The sequence below is a fragment of the Nothobranchius furzeri genome, chromosome 12 (genome assembly GCF_043380555.1).
Source record: "Nothobranchius furzeri strain GRZ-AD chromosome 12, NfurGRZ-RIMD1, whole genome shotgun sequence".
Taxonomy (NCBI): Eukaryota; Metazoa; Chordata; class Actinopteri; order Cyprinodontiformes; family Nothobranchiidae; genus Nothobranchius; species Nothobranchius furzeri.
The window spans coordinates 15671472-15691755 of record NC_091752.1 but is presented as its reverse complement, the minus strand read 5'-3'; the positions used below and the strand labels follow the sequence as shown (position 1 = coordinate 15691755).

General features: G+C 41.9%; 1 protein-coding gene across 3 annotated transcripts in view; it reads right to left on the bottom strand.

Moving 5' to 3' along the window:
- Positions 1–7610: 7610 nt before the first annotated feature.
- unc5b (unc-5 netrin receptor B) overlaps positions 7611–20284 on the bottom strand; it is a 75757-nt gene continuing 63083 nt past the window's right edge. For all 3 annotated transcript variants that reach the window (XM_054750189.2, XM_054750190.2, XM_054750191.2), the window contains 9 exons: positions 18063–18257; positions 17372–17734; positions 17178–17265; positions 16755–16929; positions 16435–16674; positions 9734–9883; positions 8313–8477; positions 8055–8233; positions 7611–7963 (listed from right to left, as the gene is read on the bottom strand). In XM_054750189.2, the coding sequence (XP_054606164.2) occupies positions 7798–7963; positions 8055–8233; positions 8313–8477; positions 9734–9883; positions 16435–16674; positions 16755–16929; positions 17178–17265; positions 17372–17734; positions 18063–18257 (1721 nt within the window). In that variant the 3' untranslated portion in view covers positions 7611–7797. The remainder of the gene's footprint in view (positions 7964–8054; positions 8234–8312; positions 8478–9733; positions 9884–16434; positions 16675–16754; positions 16930–17177; positions 17266–17371; positions 17735–18062; positions 18258–20284) is intronic.

Genomic DNA, 20284 nt, shown 5'->3' with positions numbered 1-20284 from the left:
GACTGGTCGTTGTTATTTGTCCCAGCCTGGATTTCAGCCCGGGTCCTCTGCATGTAAGTCAGGTGCCTTACCAGTTGAGCTATCCATTAAACATTTATCAGAGTAATCATTTGATATTTGTCCTGACTCCCTCATGATCCCAGCAGCACATGATAACTTCTCAGTTTCATGATGCAATTATAAATAATATTTTTAACTGAAAATATTTCTGTAACTGTGTTAAAGCTAAAACCTGTAAAGTGACTTTCAGATCTCCATATTTTCAAAAAGAACTGGCAAAAATGTAGTTTTTACAATATTTTGGTCATGATGAGGATGGAAGGACTCAAATGAGTGAACTCAAACCAAAGACTCAGAAGAAAGTAAATGAGTTTAATTCAGGGGAGATGAACTAAAGGTGCACCAGTGGGAGGTTCAGTCCAATTGGGAGGTTTAGAGGTCTTCCTCGTTGGGTTTGGTAGCAAGGGGGTAATCATCCCGCAGCCAGGGTACAGATTTTCAGTTTCCACATCACACAGGGTGTTTCGAGCACGCCAGTCATGTACTTTGAGATTTATCAGCTTGTAAAAGTTCGTAATTAGCATGTCTACACACCAGAAATTGCACGCCGCATGTGACGTCACGGTCACCACATAATCTCCTCTCCCCTAACGTACCTGCTACTTCCCACATGGCCAGATTTATGGTGGTTCTTTCCTTCTGTGGGAAGTTTGATGAATTTACTGCCACTTTCCTTCAGTTTTCTCAGTGTCTAGTTCGATGACGTCACTTTTGTGAAACACATTTGTAGTCCTGGACTTATTTTCACAGATAACCTAAAATAGCATTCCCCCCCGTTCGAAAGTAAGCGCCAAGAACTATCAAAATGTGTTTTTAAAATTCACTGACATCATGGCACAAAACAGTGGCATCTCAGGTGCCTCATGATCGGAGGGTCATGGGTTCGATTCCAGCTCTTGCCAGGGGTGTCCTGCTGTTGTGTCCTTGCAAGAAATTTCACCCAACTTGCCTGTGTTGGCGGTGGTCAGAGGGGCCGATGGTGCCAGATGGCAGCCTCGCCTCTGTCAAACTGCCCCAGGCTGTGGCTACAAAGTAGCTTAGCATCACTAGCAGTGTGTGAATGTGAGAATGTGTGAAAGTGTCTTTGAGTGTCCTAAACAAGCGATATGTAAGTTTGATTATTATTATTATTATTATTATTATTGTTATTAATAATAATAAAACAAATGGGATTAGAAAATACTGTAAAGACTCTGACACTCGTCAGTGACTCGATGCAATCTGCTGGGTTCCTTAGGTAACGTGTTACTGACTGGCTTAATGAACTGACCTGTATTGGAATGTTTACTATGTGAAGTGCCTTGAGACGACTCTGGTCGTGATTTGGCGCTTTATAAATAAACTTGAATTGAATTGAAAATAGCGTTTTTTTAGCCCTGTTGACTTGCATTCATGTTTTTGTTCTTCCAGAAACCCATGGTTCAGAAGTTAATATATATATATATATATATATATATATATATATATATATATATATGTGGTGGTCGGAGATGAATTACAGTCTATGGAGATGACAGTGGTGGCCTGACCAATCACAAGCTTGCGTTCTCTGTCTCGACCAGACGGATGTTTAGAAACGAGAGCTTGACTCCGTCCGTCCTTGCGGGGCTCTCCAGAAGGCCCGCAAGGATGGATAATGGCGTTGCGTGTCTCTGCACTAACACAGAAGCATGAATCAGGCAGTAGTCTGTGAAATATGTGTAGATAAGATGAAAACAAGCATAGTTTGAAAGTGTTGAATTAAACTTTGGGATTACACAAGAAACAAAATTATAATATCCATCAAACTTAATTAAATCTAATAACTGGATTTACTTTTATTAGTCTTGCTTGCAGCTGACAGTTTATTAATCAGAAATGTGTAGTGTTAAAAATTCAAGCCAAATTTGTGTTTATTTATTGGAAAAAAGTATTCATAACTTCATAAAATATTTTTTCTCTTTGCAACGACTAAGCTGCAAAAGTCATTTTAGTCATTTTAAACTTTTACTTTGTACTTCAAATAAACTGCCATGATTTCGATTTATTATTATTTATTTATTTGTGTTGGGTTAGAGGGGTCTCTACTGAGCCAAATTTTCCAGAAGATGGCGCCATAATGCAGCACATATGGCATCTTCTTCTGTAGAACCAAAATCCCAACATTTGATTAACAGAATGAAACTGAATGTTCTCATTTAAATAAAACAAAGTAGGAAGTGAATTTGTTTGGTTGCCTGAAGAGAAAACTTGCTCGACCCTTGGATTATATTGTAAACAATGGAAAAAAGAGGCTAAAAATATCTTTATGAAACAAATCAACAAGGAAAGGTGAAGCTGATCAAAGTGATGATATAGATCTTTGTCCCCCTGCCACACATGGTGTGAGGGGTTGTGCCTTGGTCTGCCTGAGTGTTCGTGGCAACCGGGTCTGGGGGTTTAAGATTTTGGCATCTGCCTGATAGATCCCGGTGGCTGCCTGGTGGGGTCTGGGTCCCTGGGCTCTGCTGGGTCCCCGGCGGGGGTGGTCGTCCCTGGGTCCCGGGTCGCTGGGTCCCGGGTCGCTGGGTCCCGGGCTCGGCCGGCTAGGGGGTGGGAGGCTGCGGGCGGGCCTGTGGGCTTGCCGCTGATGTCTCCTGGGACTCTGCCGGCTGCTGGTTGTGGCCCTCCGGGGCGATCCTCTGTGCCTCTTGAGTGGGGCGGGGGCCTTTCTGGTTGCAGTCTCCTTGGGGTTCCTGTGTTCTGGGGCAGTGCCTGGATCTCTGGGACTTGGAGCTCCCCCCGTCTCCTACGCATCTTTGGAGGGCGGATCTGTGGTCCCTCACACTCTCTGTTGGACGCTCCTATAGAGAAACCTTACATAAACAAGCGCGTGTACACACACAGGTGCTCACATGGTGCTCTCAAAAGTATGGGCTTGGGCACGTTCAACACATGTCTTAAGACTATGGTGGGCACTTAATGCACTGTGATTTATTATCGTGATTCTTCAGTTAAGCAATGTTGATTATATATTTCTTCATCAAGTTGATGCAGTGATAGCTTGATCTTGTTGTATTGTTGTTGTGTCCCTTTTTTTTTGCCCTTTTGCTTTTTTTAGTCTTTTTCTGCAGGTCTAGAAGCAGACTCTTGTTCATTATTGTTTATTTTTGTGGACCCCCCCCCCCCCCCTCCTCTCTCACCACCTTTTCTTTTCCTTTCTCTTTCACCTCTGTCTCCGTGTCTGGTCGGAATTACAAAGCATTCAAAAACAATAACAATAAAGTTTTAAGTATCAGGCGTGACATTAAAAGCAGACGCTTTGATGCTCCACCTGAGAGTAAATCTGTAAGGCTTGTTACCAGCATTCAGACATCAATTCTGCTTGCTTCACAGCCAGACAGGACATGGTAAAAAAAAAAAAAAAGAAGCTGATCAAAGTCACAAATTGATAAACTTCTGGTTTCTTTTTGGCCTCAGGAACGAAAGGTAAATTAAGCTTTTCCACTAAGCAAATGGCCACATATCTCTTATGTTTGTCTCAGTAATAATAACAACGTACACTGTAAAAAATAACCGTATTTTTAACAGTGATAAATTGTGAAACCATGACAGGAAAAACTGGTCAACTATAAAACTCTCTAAAACTGATGATTTTACGTGAAGTTGTTGTAAATAAATTAATTTGTGAAAACAATAATTTGAACATTTTTTTCTTTGTGAAAACTACATAATTCTACTGTAAAGCACTCTTGCATAGTTTTCTTTACGGAAAAATTCCTTAAAATTTACAACGGTAAAACGCTATCATTTTTACATTTATTTACTGAAAAAAACATAGCTTTTTGTTGATGGTAATGGTGTGAACATTCACTTCCTGTTTCCCGGTGTGCTTAGCTGCATTTAGGTGCTAGCTAGTTAGCACTGACGCAGAAGCATGAGTGAGTCTACTCTTTGTTTTGGTAGTTTTAGCGTTGACATCATCGTAGTAGCGCGTAATGTTCTGTGACTCTTAAAAAAACAATAAAAATGCTGAAAAACACTGGTAGCGAAGGGCTTTTCTGATCAGGAAACAGCTGGCAGTGAATGAGTTAATGGCATTTAATCAGTTATTTCATTCTATGAATTGATTTGAGGAAAACCTTTTGAATTTTGTTTTAGTGGGAAAAACTGTTTTTATTGGCATACATTTTATTGTATACATTATTGTCATGTTTGTTTTACAGTAAAACAATATTTTTTTCAAGTAAAAATATTTTCTTCTACAGTAAAATACTGACTTCAGTACTATTTTTAAATGTAAAAACAAGAAAAATACCTTCTTACCATAAAAGAAAAAAAATGCCCGTAATTGTACGGTACCATTCAGCTGCCGGTGTTTTACCGTAAGATCTATGTTATTTTTTATACCGTGTACATTTACCAACTCTTATGAATAAAATTGTCTCATCTTATCTAATTTGGACATTTTTCTAGACAATAAAAGCCCAGTTTGATCCTGCAGTCATAAAAAATCTTGAGGTTAAAAGAAGCCTTGATGTAAATAACCGTGTCTCCTTCAAGGCAACTGTTTGTGTCTCCAAGAGCGTTTAATGTGAGGACTCGTCTCCCTGCCAGTTAAAAGCTTTCGAAGCTAAATGGACCTAAAGGGAATTTCTCAGTGAGGTGTGAAGAAAAGGGCAGGGTGAGTAGCTCCACATTTTCAGATAAAATCATGAAATAGATGCCATTTAAGACTAAAAGCTCAAAAACACACACACACTGAAGTTAAACTAAGAAATATAATTTATTGCATAAAAATTATGTTTAGTTACAAGTAAGAAGGCTAGACAGTTATGTACAATTGGTACATTACAGAGACAAAAGGATGTCACTGAGTCCATTTAGTTTTCTGTAAAAATGTCTTGACTTCTTGAACGATGGCTGAGTTTTCACCTCTTTGAAAGGAGCATCTTCAAGTGCAGCAGAGCTCCGGCAAAAATAAAAAAAATATATATATCCAGCAATATGGCCGACAACCCAGCAGGCGCTCGGGAAATGTGGACAGATAAACACTGTAGTCTGCACCTGGCCAGTTTGTTTAACAAGAACTGAGGAAAGAGAATTGTCCTGCAGTGTTCGGGGATCCAAAAGAGTTCTGAGTGGGGTCTGGTCAGGGATTTCCTCATGGCAAAGACCTGCAGGACATGCACTCCCAATGCCAATGCTGAACCCGCTCTGTGTGTGTTATTTGTAACATCCTGGGAGAGTGATCCAACACTTCCAGTACACGGCCCGGCATCTCCCAAGGGAACAAGTAACCTTCCTTTAAACCACTTTAGGATACAAAATCAAAACCCTGTCAATGTTCTGATCTGAAAAAATAGATTTACTCTTCCAGGAAACAAAAGAAGTTGAAATGCTTCAGTGTTCTTTAGCACTTGCATAGCACGTATAAAGACAGTTCTTAATAATGTACACATTTTGTATGAGAACATCAACCTGCCCACATGAAAGAACATTCTCTCTCTCTAAAACACACACACACACACACACACACACACACACACACACACACACACACACACACACACACACACACACACACACACACACACACACACACACACACACGTGTCTTCATTCATTCACACAACAGTGACGTGACTCACTGCTGAAGAGGAGGGATACTGCCGGCGTTTTGGTTTCTGTTGTTTTAAAGATATGAACACTTGTTTTTGCTTTTAAGGGAGAGGAAATAAAACAATAAATGATACATTTGTAGATGACTAGCAGATCAATGCTAGCTGAGGATCCCGACCAAAAGGCAGGCAGCTCCAGAATCAAAAAACAAATCAATACATTTTCTATTTGAGGGGAGAAAAAAGGGACAAATGTGAATAAAATACAATAATAAGTGGATAAACTGCAACATATTTTCGTTAGTGCTGAGGTAATTTAGTGTACATGGTCCCGTGCTGCCGGATCAATTCAATATAAGGCTAATTTATCCCATAATCATCTCTTAACGCTAAACTCACCAGGAATTCTTACTGGGTCGTTTTGAATAGATGTGCAACATTTAAAATAAGATAAACACATTTTTCTTTATTCCTTACACACATCAACTGTGTGCCAAACATCTGGGTGAGAAATAAAACAAAAAGTACGGAGCAGCTCGATAAATCTAAAGAAGCACAAACGGTAAAGCCTGTTCTCTATGATTATACTGTCGATGACAATGAGTGGAAAAAAAAGAAAATACAATGAATGCAATCCACAAATATGGATAATAAATTAAAGAGCGTTCCCCAAAGGAAACTTTTAAGGGAAGATGCAGTTTGTTCTGGAGGAATGCAGGGAGACATGAAAGAGAAACACCCCTGTGAGGCAGGATGATATGCCGAGGCTTTGAGGCATTTGTTGGTAGAATAAAAAGAGTCAGTCAAGTTATCTGCCAGTCCTAAAACAAACTTTGCTATTTCATCTCCTTCCACAAAGAAGAGGCAGCTTTAGTTATTTATGTATTTTTCCCACAGCCAAAAGTGATATGACGGAAACCTCGGGGGTTCGATAGCGATCCAAAATGGATAGACAAGACGTCCCCGCTTTGTGTGTGTGTGTATGTGTGTGTGGCTGCAGGCAGGTTGGAGCTGCCTGTCATTCAAAACAAAGGCCCCTGCCATGAGGTGGGGATGTTAGGTCATCTGCATTCATGTTGCTACTGAAGTGCTCCTCATCTCCACGTTTTTGTGTTTCTGTGCATTGAAGGTGCATGAAGTAAGAATGCCATCTTGTGGTCAAATATGGGTACTGCAGTCCCTGTGTCCAAACAAAAGAGACCGCTCTCAACTGCCTGTCATGAGTATCATTCCGGTTGCCAGTTACGGTTCAGTGTCAGATGATTCTAGGTGTCGAGTGAAGACGAGTCATACGCAGTAAGTTGATATGTTGATAAATACATTATATGGTAATATAGATTTGTGGCTAAATGAAAAAAAAAAGCTTGACATTTTTAGCTCAATGTTAGCTCAACGTTAGCCTCTAGCCTGTTTCACCCGATATTAGTGTAAAACAAAAAATATGCAAGTACCAAAAAATAACTTCTTGGTCACTCCTGTTTTCTGGTTTCAGTTTTTGCACAGCGCTGCTGCCTTTTGCTGGCAAATGTAGACTCTGTGTTTGTGCTGAAGACTTGGCAGCTTTGCGGACTCACATATGATTGGCTCTGAACCAGGAAGTATGGAGGCTGTTTTAAAAAGAGAGAACCTGGCAATGCCCCAGCTGGCTGATACTGAAACATGTTTCAGTGTAACCTTCCTTCCAATATGACTGAGACATTAGACCTCTTTGTGAACATTTTACTGTAAAATTCTTACTTAATGCACCTTTAAGAGTCTTAATGCATGGATTTTAGTTGTTAGCTGGTTTACCCTAAAGCACTTTTGTTGATACACAGGATTAACACAATTTTCAAAAGACTTGACACCAGTTGGCTAAAAAATGGGTTTGTTGTTCTGCAGATGCAACATTGCTTTGGAGAGTCCAGGCTGAATCCATTTGGCAGTTGGACGGGCCAACATAGTGATGGTTGACATGTCGCTACAGCAGCTGATTATGGGTCACTGAAAGAGAAGGTGAGGCAGAGGTAATACAGCACGTGTGAAGCAACCAAAAAGCTCTGCTGATGAAGGATTTGTGTCAACATGTGCATATTCATCGGCAAGTATTCTTATTTCACCGCGGTGGGACAAAAAAGGGTTGCTCTTTTTCTTCTACTTTTTTTGTTCCTCGCACCAATCAACAATCCCCATCTGTTGTCATGACAACTAGCACTTCACTTTTGCCCATCTCCTCCAGTGCTGTCGCCAGAGAGACCAAGTCTGCATCACCTTGGTGACATGCCTCCCATAAGTCCAGAAGAACACCTGTGGGGCTAGGCTTTGTGGCAAAGTAGTTCAAATACCTGAATGAAAGAAAGAAGCTCTAATTATTGGAAAATAGACCACTAATGGTGACTGACCTTCACTTTAAAGGTTGTGGGAGATGGATCTGACCTGTCAAAGCCCAGACTGCGAGCCAGGAGCCTCCAGTCGCACCCTCGGGCACTGGGAGCATCAAGACTGGCACAGATCTTCTGGCGGATGGAGTCAGGCAGGCGAAAGGCATACGGTCCCACTTGTGAAGAAGGTAGACAGGGGCTTCCCGACGGGAGCGGCGAGTGAGGCAGGAGGGTCTAGTTTAACAGGGACAAGCAGCTGCGTGAGCGTCGGTGCAACTTTCTGTACCTGCATAGGTAACAATCTCATCCTCACCTCCTGGATATCTGTGTGCAGCTGGAAAATCTGCCCCTCCCCTTCCACCTGTCGGACACAGATCTTACAAGCAAGCTGCGACACGGCGAGGCTGGCTCTCTCCAGGCTAAAGGTGCAGTGCAAAGGTCTCTGACTGCCGCTCCAAATGTGATAGAAGGGTATCTCCTGTTGTAGAAGCCAACAAATTAAATAAAAGAACTAAGAAAGGGGTTTTGTTTCCAACAGCACATTCCTCATGTAAAAACAGCAGCAGTTTCTTTTCAGGGATGAGTTCCTTAGATTTATTTCTAAAGCACACAGTCTATGAATTAGAAACACTATCACAGTGCCTGTTTGGGTTTTCAGAACAGGGTCAGAATGTTAAGTCACTGCTGCAGCTGAGGGAATGCATCTGAGATGTTTACAGCAGCAGTAAAGGCTATGAGGTCCACGAGCTGTTCTCACCCAGAAAACAACTGATTAAATAAAGTTTATTTAATTTTAAATCAAGAACTTTCTAATGCATACTTTGGCTTATTTACTTTTTTTACTTTTTTATTTCCAATTGAGCTTTGGGAGTCAGCTGCGCCTTTTAACCCTATGTGTGTCATGCTCTGCGTCCTCCGTCCCCCTCATGTGTCTCCTTGTGTTCTCCAGCCCTCTCTAGGTTCCCCTTGTGTCAGATATCTCCCTTTGGTTCATTTTTGCTTCCTTCCCCAGGTAGGTCTGGTTTCCTCTCCTGCTCCGTTCTGCTCCTCCTCTCGGTTATTAGTCTCACCTGTGTCCAATTCCCTTAATCACCCAGCCCCTGTGTGTATAACCCTGTCTGCGTCTCAGTGTGTTGTCAGTCCATTGTTAGATGTTGTCAGCCTTGTTTTTGTCCTCCTCGAGTTTCCCAGATCCTTCGTGCTTTTTGGATTTTGCTCCTCCTCCTTAATAAAAGGAATTTATTTTCTTACAACCTCTCCTGCCTCGAGTCATTCTGAGTTCTGCACTTTGGGTTCGACCTCCTCCTGCCGTATCGTGACAATGTGTGTTACTCTTCCACAGCATCCTATAGTTATAGCCGATTTTCAAGAAATCACATCATTTCCTTTGTTTTACTTCCATTTATTTTCATTCTTTTTTAAATTTCTCATGAAAAATGTTGTGCCTCGTGTTGACACAATGTGCATCAGAGAAGTCTGGTTTCAAACAAAGCTAAGTGTGCTAATTTGCACCAGAGATAAAGAAGAGATAAGGTAAGCGGGGGTCAAGGAAAAACAATCTCTGTTGTGTTTTTCAGCCTTAACACAAAGTAAAATATGGTAAAAATGTTCATATTTCAAATTTTTTTTTTGCAATTTTCTACAATTAATCAGGTCAGATTGTTATGAAGATAAGTTTATGGGGTTATGCAGCTGTTTGTCGTGACCTCACACGATAAAACGAGAATATGCTACCTGGTACTTGGCCAGAAGTTTGCTTCTCCAGTAAGTGTGAGGAATGTCGTGGATGGACAGGCGGAGATTGTGATAACTGTCTTTGAAGAGCAACGGCTTGGGATGTTCTAGTAAAACTCCCCCAAGACTTCTCTCCAAGTCCAGCACCTCCTGCATGCAAACACAAAGGGAATGACAAAATCAGTTTATTGTGCTGCACATGTTACTTTTTAGCTTTGCTGGTTAGAAAACACTGGCACAACCGACTGAAAGGAAAATATTAAAGGGGACACATGACATGTTTTCTTAAGTTATAACACCTACAAAACACACTCATGAAGTTCTTTGCACCAAACCTCTCATGAAGCAATTTCAGCAGTTTTCTTCTTGACACTTTCAGTACCTTCCAGAATGAGCCATTTCAGGGCACTGTCACTTTAAGAAAACAAGCTGGAGCTGACCACACCCACCCATTCCTGCTCATACTGCTGTAAGCTGAGAAGCTCCGATATTGGGTAGGGGATCAAAGTAGAGCTTCTGCTCCCCCAGCAGCAGCTCGCTCTTGCACGTGAGAGGTGGTTCTATGCTAATTTCTCTATTTCTCACATCACAAACAGGCAATTTTTGAGATGGCTTGTTTTAGGTACATAATTCCTAAAACTAAACACTGACAGAAAAGTCAGACGGCTTTTTCCAGAGTGATTATTCTGATGTGAAACATGCTTAAAAACCGTTTTTTGTTTTAATTTCCTTTTTTTGTGACTTCCACTGATTACCAAAGGGAAAAAAATGTTTATAATCTAATGCTTTAATTTAATAAATGAATGTAAATAAAAGTCTTTAATTATTCTGGGGGATGATGTTGCTCATACAGTTGAAAAGGAAAAAATGTAAACATCAGCAACAACAACAACAAAATCGATATTACTTTCCACAGATTTGCAACTTTTACATCCAAAAGGGTAATTACTGCATTTTTTGTAATAAACAGAATAAAAACATTTGAAGCTTAAAAAAAAAGATAATTCTTAAAATTTTATATATAAGCTATATAAAAACAGTTGGTAACATTAGAAAATGTAGGAAATAGAACAAATTGCGGAGATTAGGATAGATAAAAAGAACAAATTCTTGTTTATTTGGATGAAAACAAAATATTTTAATGTTTTAACTCATTCGATAACTTGCCACTCAGAAATAATAAAGGGTATACTTGCAGCCTAATAAATTATACGAGTGAAACAGAAATTGCACCTGCTGGTTGAATATTTCAATTTCTTAGAGTGACCTGATTTGATCACTCTCGCATGCTTTAGTTGTTTTACATTTGCAGCCTAAACCTGGAACGGATTCAATGAAAAAGTTTTTGAAAAAGCAAAAAAAATAACGTTAAGTCGTTCCCTTAGTGTGACTGAAAGAGTTAGTTGTGACTTCAAGGATTTGTTCTGAGAAAAACAGTCATTTACTTAACTTTCTAATAAAGCTTTAAACATTTTGTTCCACTTTCATTTCCAAAAATATTATAAAAGCCTGCTGCTGAATTAGGTAAGGACTCTAAGCATTCAAACTATAATTTCTGTATTTTCAGAGGAGAAAAATACAGAGTACTCGAGCATTCGAGAGATTATAATGAAGGGGTCGTTTGGTAGGGAATGCTAAAGTACAACATGAGAGGAAGTTTTGTATTCTTCTTGCAGAAGGTAAAAACATCGGTCATCGCAGGGCTATTTTATGATGAGAATTATAAAACTATAAATAACAATTTTTCATGCTTATTCGGCTCACAAATGGAAGCAGGAACCATTTCAGTGACACAACCCTGTTTGGTATTTACAGCATGACTGTAATAATAAAGCATTCTGGTACGAGGAGCTACTTAATGTGACAAAATTCAAAAACAATTCGTAGAAATATAACCTTCTTTAGGAATTTATTCCCGTGGCTAAGACCAGATCCTTGTAAAGACAAAAGTTACTCACAAAACATCTTTCGCCTTTAGAGACCTCCAAAGAACCGTTAAGAGTTTACGGAGGCGGTTTTTTAAGAGGCTTAAGAGCCTCATAAGCAGAGAAAAAGATGTTTGACAGAAATACAGAGGTGGGAGGAATGTTCTCTGAAAGCTGAGTGATGGTGGGTTAGTGAAGCGCTACAGATGAGATCACAAAGAGATAACACGTGTGGTCGATTTCGTTGGAGGACATGATGCGACAACATTGGGAATAAAAAGCGATGGGATAGAAAAGATATCCTGCAAGTACAGAATGTGATGACTTAGAGCTGTGGTGTATGGTTTAAAATTCTTAATGCAACTCCAAAAATACTTAAATGTGACTATTTGACCCTTGACCCCTTGATGTCACAAGATCAAGATCCCGCCCCCAGTTTCTGGCTGGAGGGCAGGAAGACAGCACATCCCCATTGAACACATCTCGTGACCAGGGGCCTCATTTATCAAGCTTGCTTACACACAAAACGGGGTCGGAAAACTGCGTAAGCAACTTTCCACGCAAACTTTGGGATTTATGAAAGAAAACTTAGCGGAAAAATGTGCGCAACTTTAAGTTGACTAAGGACCTGGCTTACGCACATTTTGGACATGGAGAGCACCTGCAGCGCTGCTGCTGAGAAGGATAAAAGGATGAATTCCAGCAGCATTATCACTTGTACCGCTTCGTTTTCACACAGAACAAGACCCCCCACGCGCGCGCGCGCACACACACACGCACGCACGCACACACACACACACACACACACACACACAGCCTGAAGAGCAGAATATGGAATGCAGAATATCAGCAGGGGGGCAGATTGAGACAGAAGGTCATGGGTCTGTGACAGTGTGTGTGTCCTGTCAGTGACCCGATTGATCATCCGCCCTGGCTACTTGTACAGGGGAGATCTCTGTTTGGCTGACTGGTTAGCGCGCATGACTTTCACCTGGGAGTCGGGATTGAATCCTGATCGGATCTTTTTTTTTATATCCACCACAGATCTCTCTGAAGAATTCACAACATTGACGGCTTCAGCAACGCTGTGCCACTCTGTAGATTTTCTCTTATTTGTCTTGCAAAAGCACTTCCTTTCATTTCTCCACCTCACCCGCAAGTACCTCAATTTCTTCTTCTGTGAAATTGCGCTTCCTTGATCTGCGGTTAATGGCGGAGCGCTGCAACAGCTGGCTTATGTAAATGCATGAGATCCACAAGGCACTTTGCATAGACTATTTATGGCAGTAAGTGGGCGTGGTGAGGGCGGGATGTGACTAAAAAGCAGCTGAGAAACATTCTCGTTAAGCCTGATTCATGCTTCTCCGTCAGCTCCGCAAGGGACAGACATGCACGGATTGACGGAAGCGTTTTGCTCTCATACTTCTCCGTCTCCTGGAGAGTGTTGCAAAGCAATTCCCCACCAGGACAACAGAGGGCGTAGCGCTGTTTTGTGGTATCCTGTCATGTATCGGTCCAAGATAGTGTGTTTATATTGTGTTTTTTGTGTATACAAGAGACTTTTTAACACAGACATATTTGTCTCTCATTCTCCTCCACCTCTTCATACGCTCGCCACCTCTAAACCCACGTTTCCTGTCATTTCCGTCCACAAATAAAACGCTTGCTGCGCATCTTTTCACTCCTCCAGTCACGGGGGAATTAAACGTTCATGTTTTTAGAGTTTTTTCGTGAGGTATTCTTCAAGCTTCTCCGTGTCTGCTGCTAGTTATCCTCAGCTCTCTTTATGTTTTTGAGGGCGCAATGGCGGCGCTGTAAACAACAGCGGCGCCCTGACCAATCACAAGCTTGCGTTGTCCGTCTCGACTGACGTATGTTTAGAAAAGAGAGCTCGACTCTGTCCGTCCTTGCGGAGCTCTCCGGCAGGCACGCAAGGACGTTGCGTGTCTCTGCACTGACGCAGACGGAGAAGCATGAATCAGGCATAAGTCTCTGATTTTTGAAGCGGAGATTGCGTGCAGCTGTGCGTACTCCATGTTTGATAGATCACAAACCTACTTGGCGTAAGTACTTTTTTTTTGCTGAGCTTAAGTACGGTTTTAGTAAGGATTCTTAAACAATGTTTGATCAATGAGACCCCAGGGGTGTAACGGTTCACGGGGAGTGGGGGATAGAACTGTTTTGGTTCGGTCCACTAGTGTAACGCTAAATAATACATTTTTATTTGTGTTATTTAAGTGCAGCAGATAAAAGTTCCTAGGTGAGTTTCGGCACAGACGCTGTATTGAGTAACGCATGACGGCTGCACGCGCTCGATCGTCGTTTAAAAAATGAAATCTGCCAATTTTGATCAACGCCTTTCAGAGTGGATGAAACCAGCTGGCTGTCGCTCTACTGGAGCCCATAGAGACGCTGAACGGAGCGTAGCGTCGCGTTGCCCCTCCCCTCACCAGTGTTGCCTACTCAGCGACTTTGTCGTTGTTCCTAACGACTTTTTGATCCCCCTCAACGGCTTTTTTTCCCAAAAAGCGCCTGGCGACAAACCTAGTAACATTTCTCAGGACCCTTTGCTTCTTTCTGTAGAACTTTCTTGTAGATATTCCCTACAGATTAGCAACAAAGAAACCATTTGCACTCCGTGCAGAAATAAAAACACGGAGCATCAACAATCAAACACAACACGTGTCTGTATGAGAGTGACACTCAGCTGCGCAAATAACCTGTGAAATAATGAGACATCTACAGCACTGTAAACGTCAAGCTAACGGGAAAAGGAGGGAGCATAAAAAGGATTTATCTTTTGTGTACTGGAGCTAAGTGATAAGCATAGCATTTAACCTTGCACTCCATCAGACTATTGCTTTAGCTTGTTGTAGCGCTGGCAGCAATAGTGAGTGCCGGTTTCCTGCCTGTTGTAGATGCTTTCTTGCTTGAACGCTACAAATTTGATTTTAACGAGTTATTTGCAGCTCCTGCACAACCTGATGAATTCCGAGGAGATAATTCAGCAGTTACAATCAGGTGCGATGAAAACTTGGGTGCACTTCAAGGCTATTAGTGAGGGTGTGTCAGGTTTTACTTGTGGCTTCAAGGTTCCTTCCAGAAAGAAGGGGGGGGGGGGGGGCAGGCAGGGGCGCCTCCAGAAAATTATGATGGGGTGGCCAGACGGGGCCAAAGAAATTTTGGGCGTGGCGCACCAAATTAGTCCTTGTGGTAACTCTGGGAGAGTTTAGCCTGTGGCGACGTATTGCATTTCTCCTTTATTAATTTTTATTAAAAAAACCAATATGTATCCAAAACATTTAACTAAAATTCTACATACACAAACATTTCAGAAAAATACATTTCAGTTATTTAAAATGTTATTTCAATTTTTATTTTAAAATGTATTTTTTTGTTTAATTCACCTGGAGATATGGAGATAAAAACTTTCTTAAAAGGTGAGCAGCAGAAATATACCGTAAATCCTCCAATACAGGCCTGGGCCTGTATTTGACTCAAGCTCATCAAGCTCCAGGCCTTTATTGGAAGGAGGACCAGAATTAGAGGCAGGCCTCAATTTCTATTTGAGCAAAATGAACTAATGGTTCGCTGGAGTTTTTGACAATTAAAATTTTGTCCACATTTTCAAAGTTAAACACATTTCTTTTAACAAGCTCTTGACAAAACAGGTGATGTGCCCCGATCCATAGCAGCGAAACGCTTCATTCACAAATAAAAGAATAAAAGACAGAAAACGTAAAAGGAAATGAGCTGACATGAACGAACGCGTGTTAAATTAGTTTTTGAGGTGGCGACACCTGATTTGATAATGTTACTGTGGCCGTGCTCAGGACGCAGATGTCTGGAGTGCGTCAACAATCAGAGCTTTGCATGCGCAAGCTGGTTAAGGTTAGGATGGGGGTGAGGGGAAGGTTAAATTGCAAGAGGGTAAACGTCACAATTTGGTTAAATGTCTGTTTTACGGCGGGTGTCGGTACTGACGCTCTGGCACAGCGCACTGCCTCCCGATGCGCAGGAGCTTGTCACCTGCTGACAGCAGGCTGCTGTCTTTTCCGTGGACTGCATCTTGCCGGTCATTATCACGTGACAGCGACTAGTCGATGACAGGCATAAAAAGTCACTATAGAGCGGTGAAGTCGACTAGTGACTAGTTCATACAACCCCTGCTACTGCTCCCCAGAGTGTTCTGCAGCATAATCAGCACGTTCTCTTTGAACTTGACAACAAATTTTTGCCTCCTCTTCGTCTCCGCATGGTTAAAGATACCCTCGCGGTCTATCACTGGCAAATCAAAAGTGAGACGGATGACACAACTGCCCCCCGTACTTGCTTGTTACCACATTCCACCCGGCCACAATAAAAAGCCGGCCATTATTCACCTCCGCCGACTCCGACACCGGCCAAAATATGATACCCGGCCGTTAATTAAATACAGGCTAATATTAGAGGATTTACGGTATGTATTTATTTTATTCTGATTATTTCTTTACTCATTAATTGTATTATTTTTATTTTGTTTTACAATTATGTCTTGAATATACACAATCAATTTATGGTTTGACTGAACATTAATACATTTATTTACACTGGCTTTTCCTGAGGGGGGTCAGCAATTTTCTAGGGGTGGCCATGGCTACCCCTTGGGGGCGCCATTGGGAGCAGGAGCAAGAAGTATGGTTGTTCAAATTTCACAATCTCCTGTGAGTAGATGCCTCATCGCTATGGACCCTAACTTTAAAAGTGATGTTAGAGAAAAGATGCAGGAAGCAGCACCTTGAGTGCGTGTGGCGTGTCGTGGATGCAGTAGATCCGGAGGCTGAAGTCCAGAGAGAGGCATGGCGCTCTGGGGGCGAACAGAGCCAGCTGCAGGCGCTTGCAGGCAGGTCGAGGAGGGCAGGATTGGCCGACAAGCCCGTACGTTCCCAGCTGCTCCATGAGGACGTGACAACATTCCTCTTCCAGCTGTAGGTAGCACGGAGACGACAAAGTCTCCTCTCCTACCGTCAGCACCTCCTGGGAAATACGGAAGGTGGATTTGATCATGCTAATATGAGAATACTTTGCTATCTGAATGTGGTTTGAGGCTCTCCCACCTCCCATGCTCCCTGGTGTGTTTGTGTTTTGAGCGCGAGGGTCCAGTCAGGTGTGGGCGTGTCCAGCTGGGCGCAGTGGGGCAGAGTGAGGACCACCGGCCGGTTTAGCAGCATCCCAGAAGGGCCGCAGCTCACCACGGGACTAAGTACAGTCTGACTGCCCTCAGATGGCAACCTGTTAGTTACAACAGCAAACATGTTTGCAACAAATACTCACTCATCATTTATAAAAAAGGTAATTGCCATGACGACATGGAATTTCTGACCTCAGATTGCGATAAAAAAAAGATAAAGGTACACAGTTTCACAGAGGCATTAGCTGAAATGGAGAAGTGACTGATTGAGGTGAGAAAAAGGTCTGCTCTGCCCGGTGGCTGTGATGAGAGTGAGACGAGTAAAGGAATAATGACGAAGGGCACTCACGTTGTTTTCTCCCACTTGTTAATAATGAGGTACATCTCGTAGAACTTCCCCTGTGGGATCGTGCCAGGCGGGACCAGCAGGCTCACACCTGAGAGAGGAAATGTGCTGACTTGTCTAATGTGTAATTCACATAGCATGACAATGACTCTCCAGGCACAGATGAGCTGAGGATTCTTTAAAGAATGGCGTTTTACCTGTGTTAGGGATGGTGAGGCGTCCTCCCAGATTTCCCAAGGTGGCGCTGGTGCTCAGCCCAGACTCTCTGGACATAGTGTGGCTGTGATAATCTCGCTCTCGACCCACCGTGCCAACTGACTTCAAACTGAGGATTTCACCATCGCTTAAGCTCATGTCGGCCGGCAGCTCCAGGGAGGATAATGTGGAGGAGTTATACACCTTGATTTTGAGACTGGGAAGTGGGTCCAGCAACAGCGAGTCGGTCATGGGGATTTTGTGCGGGCTGTCGTTGACCCCCTGGGGCAGAGAGAAGAGCGGACCCCGGAAAGTGCCTGCTGTGGCTGTCAGATCCGGAGGAGCTGAGGGATGCAGCGGGTTATCTGTAAGCAGAACGCGGAGGAGACAGCAACTGCTCTGTTATCCTGAGAAATGATGCTGGGAGGGCTGAAAGTGCTCAAAGAGATGAGAGTGAAATGGATTAATGTGTTTAATTAATATTTGATAGAAAAATAAGAAGAAAAAAAGACACACAGATAAATCCTTTAAATGTAAAAAAAAAAAAAAAAACTAAAATATACCACAGAAAGTGATGAGGGAGATGACAGAAAGATATTGATCCATAGGAGGTAATTCATGGTAGGAAAAACGAGATGGGAAATATTAAACATGTTTCATCTACAAGCAAAATCTGGTTTTAGGAGGGCTCACCCTGTCTGGGAGGTTTGTAGTTGCCAGGGTGGAACGCAGCGGTCAGGGCAGATGAAGAGTCAGTAATGTCGCCGTGGAGATGGCGGCATCGGCGGCGGTATGCGAGCACGCCCACGCATAGCGCCATTACAACACTCAGCAGCAGCGCCACCACCAAGCCTGTGTACACCGCTACTCCCATACCTGGAGCCAGCGCTGAAAGGAGGAATAAGAGGAAACTTGTCATTAACTCCTGCTTTAGGGCTGAAATCACAGATTTTTTTCATCAGCTTATTATCAGACTCAGGATCAGAATGATTCAAATATAATGAATTTCTACTTTAGGCAGGACTGTGGTAGGGCTATTCCAAAATGCTGACATTATTCTCTGTCACCACCTTGAGTACACTGATGTGTGTCAGAAAATTATTCTGTAAAAAGGTCCAAAACTGCCCAAGGCAAAGACTTGCTGATGCTTTTCCCCCACACCAGAATCTTTCACGTGTACATTAGCATTTTGACATTACACATCAATCAAGCCACACACATTCGTACATGAAAATAGCTGCTCCTCACATCCAGAGAGGGAAAAAAGTCTCAAGCTTTGTTACTATATAGAAGATTGGGGATGACATCAGCAGTCTTCAGTGTGACTGGTTAACAGATTGGGAAGAATGGACACCACAAGGGCTAAAACTGCCCTCGGTGTCAGAATCTGTGGTCCTCTGACCGGCTACACTGTCGCATTTTTGTGTTTAAGTTCAAAGTTCAGACATTCTCCTTCAGGAGTTTCTGCTAGAGAGCCATGTTCATGGTCCCATCACAGCAAAGCAGCCCCAGACCATCACTCTATCACCACCGTGGTCGGTATGATGTCTTTATGAAATTCGGTCTTAATTTTACACCATATTCAACACGCCTTCCAGAAAGTTCAACACTTGTCTCGTTAGTTAGCAGAAGTTTTACTCAAAAGTTTTTATGAATCATCAAGATGTTTCTGTGTCCTTTATCTTCCCTTTCGTTGAATCGTGACTTGTGACCTTAGGTTTGAGACCTCCAGAGCTTTAGATGTTTTTCTGAGTATGTTTTGTTCTTGAATTTCTTTAGAATAAAGAGATCTTTTAGCCAACTTCATAGCATAGCTTACCGAATCATAGCATTTACAAAATACTTTATATTCAGCAAAGCAGCGAGCGGACCAAATCATTCTATAGTTTGTTTTAGATGATTTCTTAAAGCATAAAAAAAGAGGTTTAAGCACTTTTTAGACATAAACTTGAACAACTCCACATTGGACAGAACTCTGTAGCTCTCTGCTGATCAGAAACGGCACTTAACAGCTTTGTAGTTCAGGCAAGAACCATGCTTTATGGCAAAAGCTTGTAAATAATATAAAGACTAGCAGTTAGCTTATTTTAGATCAAAGGCTATCATAAAGCACAAGCAGAAGAAGAAAAAGAAGAATTTAGCTTTTTTTGGTTGGCCTTATTGGCACATTTAGCATAATTCATACACAGAGTGAACATAGGCGCAGGCCTAAACTCATTTGAGGAAGCTAAAGGAGGCTACAGAATCAAAGACTGATTGTGACCTGGCTTTGTTGCTGCTGGACTTGTAGGTAATGTTATTTTTTTGTACATTGTGAACCTTTTAACTTAGTAGCTTATTTAAATATCAATTTGCTTGTGTTAGCATTAGCTTGTTATTAGCGCTAGCTAAACAAGGCTGCGACAGGTATTTATTTAGTGTTGCTTTAATTATACAGGTCTGGCAATCATTGGGTCAGGGTGAGACTGAATTCAGCTTTCTAAATAATTTGGTTTACCACATTAATGATTAAATCATTATTTAATGAACTAAACATTTGTTGAACTAAAAGAGTTAAAGGATGAAAAATGAGCATAAACCAAAAACAAAAAACAAAAAACCAAACAAAAATAAACAAACTGAAATACTTTTTCACATAACTGTATATTTGCCACAGTTCAGCAGTAACAGATGTCCCTGTGGTGATTTTTGTACTTTCTGTTGTCATTTTGGAAAGACTGCAACTCAACATACAGACAAATCCTGGTGAAAAACAAGTTTATTAAGCATTGAACACACAGGAACTTTAGAAGAGCCAAAACAAGTCTGTTTCAGTAAACCAGCATTGGCACGGTTTCTGGATCACAGCCAGGATGAGACCAATCCAAAATCACTACAGAGGCTTTGACATAGTCATTAATAAATTCATCGTTTAT